At 44.0% G+C, this 10,284-nt stretch overlaps 1 protein-coding gene across 3 annotated transcripts in view; it reads right to left on the bottom strand.

Annotated features, from left to right (window-relative positions):
• The window catches only part of LOC111866120 (ras-GEF domain-containing family member 1B), a 576,878-nt gene that overhangs the window by 49,508 nt on the left and 517,086 nt on the right, over positions 1–10,284 (bottom strand). For all 3 annotated transcript variants that reach the window (XM_023854750.2, XM_023854748.2, XM_023854749.1), the window contains 2 exons: positions 5,914–6,132; positions 3,289–3,558 (listed from right to left, as the gene is read on the bottom strand). In XM_023854750.2, the coding sequence (XP_023710518.1) occupies positions 3,289–3,558; positions 5,914–6,132 (489 nt within the window). The remainder of the gene's footprint in view (positions 1–3,288; positions 3,559–5,913; positions 6,133–10,284) is intronic.

Raw genomic sequence — 10,284 nt, 5'->3', positions numbered from 1 at the left:
GGGAAAAGTATACATGAATATAAGGGAACAGTATACATGAATATAAGGGAACAGTACACATGAATATAAGGGAAAAGTATACATGAATATAAGGGAACAGTATACATGAATATAAGGGAACAGTACACATGAATATAAGGGAACAGTATACATGAATATAAGGGAACAGTATACATGAATATAAGGCAATAGTATACATGAATATAAGGGAACAGTATACATGAATATAAGGGAACAGTACACATGAATATAAGGGAATAGTATACATGAATATAAGGGAACAGTATACATGAATATAAGGGAATAGTATACATGGATACAAAAGAATAGTATACATGAATATAAGGGAATAATATAGAGCAGATATTTCCTGTCTTCCCATGGTGCAGAAATTAAGGGTGCTGCACATCTGTTATCGCCTAGTTTTGTACTCAGGAGATCAGCCATCTAGATTAAGGATACAGCTATGTACCTATCTAAGTGACAGACTAATTACATAATTGAATAGATAATTAACCAAGTTGCTAACAAGCAAACTAAGTACTTAAACAGCCAATAAGATCTCAGAGTTTGTGATGGTGTGTGAACACAATTAATTATGTTTCGTGACATTATGCATCGTCATTTTTATTTAAAACTTCTCCCTGTTTACATTTAAAAACAAAACGTTTTGGAGACGGCGGTGTGTCTCCGCCTTCAGGGTAACACCTACTCAGTTGGGCCCAATCGATAAAGATAGTAAACTCACTCTGTACCTAGCCAACAAACTAACTAACAGAACCAATAACTAAGTGCTAATTAATTGACTATATAACCAAGAAAATAACTCCTCTATCACAAAGCACTATTTTTCTGGAATAAGATCATTAATACTCTGGAAGAAGGTACCGCCTCCATCTTCAGGTTTCAAGAGTAAACTAAGCAAGCAACAATAAGAATCATGCACATTTTACTCTTTGACCCTGAAGATGGAGGCAGTACTTCCCTTTGAAATGTCAGTGAACATCTACTGAATTACACGGTGACACATTCCAGAAGATGGCACTTCTCACAGTCACTGCTGTGAGAACCTCAACTGAGAACATCTCCATTAGCCTTAAACAGATATCTTGCGCAGTCCTACTGGCCGAGTTTTGCATTTTCTATTCCATACCAATACCATTACATTTGCTTCAATATCTGGCCGCCACCATCATACTGGAAGATTTAGGTTTAAATGGGTGTCTCTTGAACAGCTTATAGTTATTCACTTGTCCAATTAATTCTTTACTATTAACAGCATCCTAAGGTTTATCACAACTGCCAAAAGAAATCTGCTGCTGAAGCATATAACGAAGTAATTAATTCAGTTCACATTTTCACAATCATTTTATTCCAACATTCATTTTAATATTATCCTTTCAGTTACATAAAGGCCTTCTAAATGATCTTCAGTCTAAAGACAATTCACTGGCACCTCTCTTACTCTTTACTTCGCTTCATACTGACTTCAGCCATCTCAGTCACCTGACTTCACTCAATCTATCAACACGGTTACTCCATTTCTTCCTTCTCGTAATAATTTACTGAATTATATTACCCAACTCAAGCACCCTATATGTGTTAGTACTAACTGTCTAACGGTGTACATGTGTCTCTGTTACTGGATTGTGACAGTGAACTTATTAAATGCAAAAACAGTAGCATGTGGAAACTCTTTTTGGTTCCCAGAAACCATACAATTCCAAGTTGCTATCTTAAGTTTCCTTTTTGTTCTCTAATGTGTCTCGGCTTGATTTATTTCCCTAAGTACGGCACCCTCCCCCCTCGCTTCATCTCCAATAACATATGGTGTGAAACTTTGGGGTTGGTGGGATGCTGTAAAGACTACATGTGTAGGAAAAAAAAACTTTCTTCTCGTGTCAGCGATTCTGAAAGACGCCCGATAAAACACAGGTTTTTCCTGAAGATAAGACTGGAAGCCTGCACCAGCTCTTATTGGCCCGACAACACTGTGTCTGTTTATCCTGCCATCTGTCGGTAAACATATGTATTTAGTCAGTGTCTGATAATATTATATTCAAACCCAGGATGTTTAAAGAAGGAATAAAAATATAAATATTTTCGTTTGTAAATAACTAAGACTGAAGTGTGCAAAACAACTTCACAGCAATTCCATATTTCCCTGGACACGATTTACAGCCACTACACGTAATTACACACCTTCTTTATCTCAACACAAATCTCCACTGATAAACTATCACTGGGGGTAGCAGTAGCAATATTCATGGAGTAGGCGCTCAGACGTCTTCTGTTTCAGAACTGATTTTAGAACTCTGAAACATTTAAGATGTTTGACAGGGCCCTTTGTACCGGGGTGGGACGAGCCCATATCATTTGCCCTACACAGGGCAACAAAACACAGAAAAAGTAAAAAATTACTGGGGTTTTTTACTTTTTCCATCGTCCGGAATTCTAGGTAATAAAGGACACGACGTTTCGGAAACTTGATGTGTTTCCGTCTTCAGATCCAGTTTCCGAAAGGTTTCCTCTATTACCTAGAATTACGGATGATGGAAAAATTAAAAAAAAAAGTAATTCTGTGTGTCATCCACCATCGTCAGAACCCTTCAGAATCTACAGAAAGAGTATACAGACACTGATGCCCCGGGCGGGCATCAAACCTGCGTTCCCTGTGTTCACGCGATCCAATACCAATGCGTCTCTAACACCACGGCCCAACATTACTTGTCGTTTTTTCGTGTGTTATTTAATGAAGTTTTCAGTATCGACTAATGAATTGGAAGGGATCTGGAAGACACCGGTCGTCGTCTAATCGAGGTACAACACCGGCATATAACTGGAGGAACTGAGGAAAACCAAACAAAACCTTAGTAAGAATAATCAGTGTCTACAGCTGAAATTCGAACCTAGAAAAACAAACTCCGTGGTTTTAGTCCTCAAGCGAACTATACCGACCGACCGACCGCCGTTTGCCGGCGAAGATAGCGGATAGAGGGTGTCGCGTGGTCAGCGCAACGAATCCCCACGGCCGTTAATCTCGGTTTTCTAGACCGGAGCCGCTATTTCCTTGAAATAGCTCCACAGTTATCATCATGAGGCTGAGTTGACCCCGTTCCAGACCCACTACTTCTCAGAAAATCTTGTAGCGCAGGGAATCGAACCCGGACCTCTGGATCTGAAGCCAGGAACTCTGACCACTAGACCACAGAGGCGATTGATCCGAACCCAGCACCTCGCGAATGCCAATCTGTTCTGTATCCCTTGGTCGTGTTGCTGTTTACTCACCGGACTGAGATTCTCCACGGAGTTGGTGGAGGCCTCCGCGTTGATCCTCTGCAGGAACTCTTCATATTTCTCGAGCGCCGTGAGTCGGTGCAGCAAATTCTGTAACAAAGTGGACACCTCCTTCCTGATACCCGGATCGACAGTGACGCATTTTTGAGTGATGGCCCGTACGTGTGCCATTACGCGCTCGTCCCTGAAGTCGTAAGGGAAGGTTTCCGTCCACTCGGCCAACAGCTGAACTAGGTGTGGGACGAAACGGCCCAGACGTTCCTGGAACAGCAACAAACATCACGTCACACTCATACAGAACTCCCAGCGCACATAGAGCACAGTCCACACGACCGCCATCTTGTCTTTCGTGAGCGTATGTCAAAATGGCGGCTATGAGGCGAAAATATGCGGTCTCCACAAGGCCGCATTTTCCACGCCCGTGAACGGTTTAATTCCTGTCATAGCACTGAACATATACCAATCAAATACATTAATTTTGTAGATGAATGTTATCTGTAAGTTTACATCAAATACAAGCCATACGTTCTGGGAAAACTAACCGCCTACTTTCCTTCCATATGGACCGCAGAGAAAACGAAAAACAGACAGCAAGGCGGTCTCATAAGCCTAAAGAATGAGGGGAAAACATAGGAGAGCAAAGTGATATAACATTGTCACGTGGTGTGACTAGAGACGAGGTTTGGATTGGTAATCGGATTTACTGGACACTTACACTCGTAACTAGAAATAACTACGATAGCATCACTGAATTACACACCGCAAAGTTCACCGTAACAGCAGCATACATAAAGCATTCCCAGTTTTTACTCGTCGTTCCTTGGCAGCGGCTACCAAGAGCGGACGTTCCCATTGTGCTTTCGCCTGTTTACACAACTGTTACTTGGGAATGGGTCTAATGTCACAATATATATACGAGAAGCCATGGGAAGAACTAATAGCCTACTTTCCTTTGATGCGACACGGACCAAAAATGTACGCCAGGACACACAGCAGGATGCGATGTCGTAAGCCTTCTAACAAAAACTGGGGAGGGGATAAAAGAACAGCAAAATGATATCTTAAGTGCCAAACATTAGAGATGGGTACAAAGACAGCAAGGTCATCTCATAAGCTTTCATATTTTTTCAAAATAAGGAACGTAGAATAAAATAGGATGAAGTCCAGGCCCCAGTCTATAATCTGTGAATAATTACAGAACGGGAAAAATTCGTGTAAAGAAGGCCCTCGTTAAACCGAGGCTTTCATTACGTCCCCCCAATACGATTATACAGTTACGTATATATCGTACAAATTTCTATGAAATGTTTCAGTCACTGTATAATAACGTATAGCAACACTCTTGGCTGTGGTTCGCTATGAACAGCCTGTAAAAAGGTTATCCATGTACTTAATTAAGCACCATATATATACATATATATATATGGGAGAGTGGAGGTATAGCTCCAACATTCGTTAACCTGGGTATGAGAGAGAAGTGAGGGGTCAGCTTCATGCTCTTGCCGCTTCAGTCATTTCTGGTTTAATTAATTTTCGCTTTATTTTTTTCAAACAGCAACATTTAGTGAGTACCACACGGTAGCGTAGTTGCCCGATTCTCTAAGCTACAAGTCGGAAGGTCGCGGGTTCGATCCCTGATAGGGTCACTGGATTTTTCAATTGACCTAATTCTTCCAGCCGCACTATGGCCCTCGGGTCGACTCAGTCTCTAACATAAATTGGTATCAGCAAATTTCCTGGGGGTAAAGGGTGGTCGGCGCAAAAGGCTGACAAACTCACCGCCATCTGTCAGCCGATTTTCTAGAAAATGTGAGAGCCTCGACGTCTCATAACCCTATGGGCCTCCAAGGCCTGTTACAGGGACAGCTTTACTTTTTTTTTAAACAGCAGAAGGTAGGAAATTCCGCTGAGCTACTGGAGAGGGCAAGTGCGAAAAACTGCCACACTGTATAGAGAAGAACGAGGTTTCCCAAATTAAATAAATGTCAGTTTCACTTGTAACGTGAATGCTGAAGCAATCCCCTGACACCTGCCTTACACTGAGGGTCTACTGCGCTTGTACTCGTACGTCTGCATAATTAGAGAGGTAGACTGGAAATTACTCAGAGTTATTTGGAGGTAATTCAGTCTACAAACTCCACCGTAGCTCTGCGAGTTGTAGGAGGCGACGAAAAGGGACCCAGTGCCTGGGGGTATTACCGGGACACCCTGTTCCTGAGGGATATAAATACGTGGACCTGACCCTCCAGGTTGGGGAAGTCTCAAATTTGAGACAGTAAAATGTCGTGAGTCCCGCGGTACTTACACTCGAGAATAACTAAGCTGGCGAGGACCAGCAGAAATTGTAAACGATAGACCGACCCTCTCGTCAGAGACGATATTAAATAAGGACTATCAGCGCAACCGTTCAGTTGAAAAAAAAATGCCGGTCGTGAGTCTCAAGGGGCTTGTCGGAAAGATGAACTGACTGGAGGCAAACCGCCAGTCGTAAAGTGACTATGACTCTGACTCTGACTCAGTCTTTAAAGGGCCAATTAATCTATTACTCTGAACCCCAGTGATTACTATAAGTACCACCCGCTTTAACACACCAGACCCCCGCACGGGCGCGCTTACCTTTGCAGACACTTGCTTGTCTCCCAGCTTCTGCTGCGAGTCGCAGAGCGCGCAGACTTCCCCCAGCAGCTCGTGAGGTTTTATGAAGAGGCGGGAACTCAGCAAGAAGGCGAAGAGGTAGGCGCGGTCAGGGTAGTACTCCGCGGTAGGCACCATGTGCTGTACCAGAGCGTCCAGTGACCCTGACACCAGGTTGCCGCCGTCCCGATATACCAGCGCCTGCAACAAGGAAACCTACTGTTGTAAGATCTGGGTGGAGCCTTCACGGAGGTCCGAAATTGGTCATCTAACAGACGTTTCTGGGACAATCTGCCCTATCATCATGGTCTGTAACTGATCGTCCTGATTGGGGACAGTGACGGTCCCTGAAACGTCGGGAAAATGTAACCATCTGAACACGGCTGATAGCACGAGAATATTCGACCTATTGTGTCAGACGGGACACGCGGTACCATAGTGGGCTGAGGCACCATGCTAAAAGTCGGAAGGTCGCGTGTTCGATTCACGATGAGACCACTGGATTTTTCAATTGACCTAATCCTTCCAGCCGCAATATGGCCCTCAGCCTCTAACAGAAATGAGTACCGGGAATCTTCCTGGGGGTAAAGGGTGGCCAGCACGTAAGGCTGACAACCTCACCGCCGTATCGGCCTCCACGGCCTGTTACAGGGAGAGCTTTATCTTACTGTTTCAGACGCCGACATCGAAAAAGAAACAGACGGACAAAGTTGTGGAAGACATTGGAACAAAAGGTTGACAGCAAGGTTTGTAATTGCAAGGCAACTTTCAAACTCGGCCTCACAAAGACCTGTGATATCCATCCATTTTTGTGGATGAGATAAAAGTTTTGTTATCCAGTGATCTTCAACAATTCCAGGTTCCCACAATGATGGATACTAAAATTCCTTCCTTTCTTTTGACATGCGACACCATGGGCGCCGCTATAGGTTGGCGGGGGTTGTCAAGCTGCATTTACCTCCCCCCTCCAGAAGTTAAAGACAGTCAAAGAGAAAATAAAGAGAAAAGTATAAAATATCAAAGAATCTTGCATGCAGGTTATAGCGGCGTCTGCTGCGTCGCAGTGGCCGCGCGTCTAAGGCATAAAGTGTCTTCGATCGCTTCAACGCAATGATCATTGGTTCGAATCCCACTCAGGACATGGATGTCTGTGTGTAGGTAGCGGTCTTGCGACCGAGTGTGTATAGGATTCAGAAACTGAAAAAGCGGCCAAGGTTCAACAAAAGGGCTGTAGAACCACAGACTGGGTTACTTTTTTTGTTATAGTGCATGACCCACAATACAGATGCAACCACTTCCGCGCTACTTCTTGCCATACCTCACGCGCAAAGCATCTGAGGGCGCCATTACGCGGTTGAGAGGAAGAGCTCCATTTTAATGAGCAGCAATTACATGTTCAGATCTGGTATCTGAAATCGAATAGCGAAAATCCCACATCTTAATCTGCACTTCTAACAAGTTGTAGACAAAGGAAGAAGCTCTGTGTCTACACCTCGCGGATGTAGACAAGTGCCGTGTAAGAGCCTGGAACTCATTAAAGGTTCCTCTCTCTGCCAGAAGATGGGACCGCCTGCGGGGAGACTTTGTGACGTCAAAAGAGGGCGTATGAGTATCCGGGCCGTGGGGTTGCCAACTCGGCTTGCCCCTGCAGCATGAAATGTGTTTCCGATCTCAAAAATTGTACGGTTAGTGTTACAATGTCAGCAAGAATACAGTTGCCAGTAGGACTACAGGGCAATTAGACACTCCTCCATGATGTGGGTACAGTAACTGAGAAAATGCCCCGCCATGCCGCTGGCGGCTAGTCGCCACTTCTTCATCGTGGCGACCCAGGTTCGAGTCCGGGTCAGATCATGCGGTATTTGTGGTGAACAAAGTGGCATTTGGGTAGGTTTTCTCCGAGTACTTCGGTTTCTCCTGCCTCTCGTTCCACCGACTGCTCCACACCCTCACATACCATCCGTGGCTGGTACAGTAGGCCAGTTAGTGGCCGACGTACCAAGTGGACTCAGTCTCACCCCACCCAAAGAAACAAAAAAACTTGCTGAGAAATGTGCGGTGACCTAAAGAGAAGATGTCTTAGATAAATCTTTCATTCAGTCATTCATCAGTGGCCCTGCAGCCCTTTGTTGGGCCCTGGCCTCTTCTTCAGTTCCGTAATGTTTCTTACACCAAGGGCAGGACTCCACGGACGGGGGATCAGCTTGTCACAAGGTCCTTGCGTGCACACAGAACAACACAAACACAGGATAAAAACACGCACAAACATCCATGCCTTGAGCGGGATTCGAACCCACGATCAAAGCGTCAGAGCGAGCAAAGACAGTTCATGCCTTAGACCGCGCGGCCACTGTGACCGGCTTAAAATGCATCTAAATTACAATATTTATAAAATAATATTCACAGAATAAAATCCGTAATTAAATTTTACGTGGCCATATCGTCTGTTCTTTTCGTTTTATAGAATATTTCTTGTCTGAAAAAGAAACCTTCTTTGCCCTGAAGTGAGTTTCAGACATCAAACGAACTGAAGTATTGCAATAATAATAAAAATAATAATGTCGCCGGGGTTCGATTCCCGGCAGGGGCAACAGATTTTTCTCTACTCCAGCGTCCACACCGATTCTGGGGCCCCCCTACCCTCGTATCCAATGGGCGCTGAGGGCTCTTTCACCGGGGATAAAGTGGCAAGGGCGTGAAGCTGAACAGTCACCTGCATCTAGTGCCGAAGTTAAGAATGCTGGAGCTATACCTCCACAACCCAATACCTCCTCAAGGAGTGGTGCTTAATTACTTAGTTCTTTCTATTACGTTTAACGAAGATGCCGGCCAACTCAGAGCAGCCCAAATGACGGGTTCGAGGCTTAGCTTTAAGCTACTTGGTAAAGCTATCCCTGTAACAGGCCGTGGAGGCCCACAGGGCTGTGAGACGTCGAGGCTCCCACATTTTCTTTACATAATCGGCTCACAGATGGCGGTAAGGTTGTCAGTCTTACGCTCCGGCAGCCCTTTACCCACAGGAAGATCCAACCGAACAATTTCCCATTTCCGCCCACGTTCTTAGCATGGCCCGACTTCCGTTTGGCGTGGAATCTCTTCCGGTGACTTCGTCAACGGGAAATCTAAAGATAAGATTGATATGGACATGGCCAATGAAGCAGCAAAGGGACCGTAACCAGTTTTCTTCCGTATCTGCATTCCAACTGTTTGCCACGAGGGAAATTACTAAATGTTACAATAAAACTTACGTAGGAGCCTAGAAATGGGATTAATGAGTCTTTCAAGAAGAGTAATAGGTGGTGGCTGTCTCAAAATAAACAAGAAGAAAGTATTTATAAGAGATAAAACTGTCCCTAACTTAACACGAGTGCGTTTATTCTCTGCATACCCATCGTTCACTTTATCATTAAAACACAACGTTTCGTAGACTGAACTCTACCTCCGTCTTCAGGTAAAAACCTGCTCAGGTTGGCCGAATCGATAGGGCTAGTCATTATGGGGACGGACACAGAATCCACAGTGCTTAAAAGAACGCGACCATGGATAACGTCCAAAAACACAATAACTCTATGGAGCTGAGCCCTTCTTGAGAAGTCGTCAGTTGTACAGCTCCTTAAGTACATGCCAGCATTTTATGGAACCCGAAGGTTCATTACCGTATTCACAAGAGCCCTCCATTGGAACATATCCTGAGCCGGCTCAATCCAGCTACCGAGCAAAGACTGGTGAACACATAGCAGACTCTGGAGACTTAAGTGTGTGAGTTAGTGAAACTGTTATAATTACTTGTAGTCGCGGTCTGCAAGAGTCTATTAGATCAGACTGCGAATCTCAACCCCGTCTACAGCCACAAACACCTAACAATATTAAATATGCAAATTTCGCAAGCGTCGTTTACCGTATAAGCCCGAACATAAGGCGACCACCTGTTTTCCCAACGATAAAATAATAAAAAAGGAACAACAAGTTCTGAGAGGAATTAGTCGCCTATTTTCCTTTGATACGACATGAACCACGTAGAAAACGAAATTTCATTTCTTTTTATGAAATTAAATATGTAACTTACTTTTGAAAGTTGTAAGCAAAATGAAGCGAACACTGTATTACGAAGATAAAACACCACATAAATGCAATGCCTTAAATACGATAATTCTGGATATTTTCACGTGTCATTAAAATTATCAATCAGAACTCGTCACCTTGTTCATGTCTATTTTTATGAGCCCAAAAACAAAGCGAATTTTCTCTTCTAAGGAGCATAGAATTTGAAAATGTACCTCGCCTTACATTCGGGGATAATGCGGTATTTCTATGTTGATCTGAAAGCGCAGAGGCCCAGCCCTCCGTAACATG

The sequence above is a fragment of the Cryptotermes secundus genome, unplaced genomic scaffold (genome assembly GCF_002891405.2).
Source record: "Cryptotermes secundus unplaced genomic scaffold, Csec_1.0 scaffold318, whole genome shotgun sequence".
NCBI lineage: Eukaryota > Metazoa > Arthropoda > Insecta > Blattodea > Kalotermitidae > Cryptotermes > Cryptotermes secundus.
This window is presented reverse-complemented; position numbering and strand designations above follow the sequence as displayed.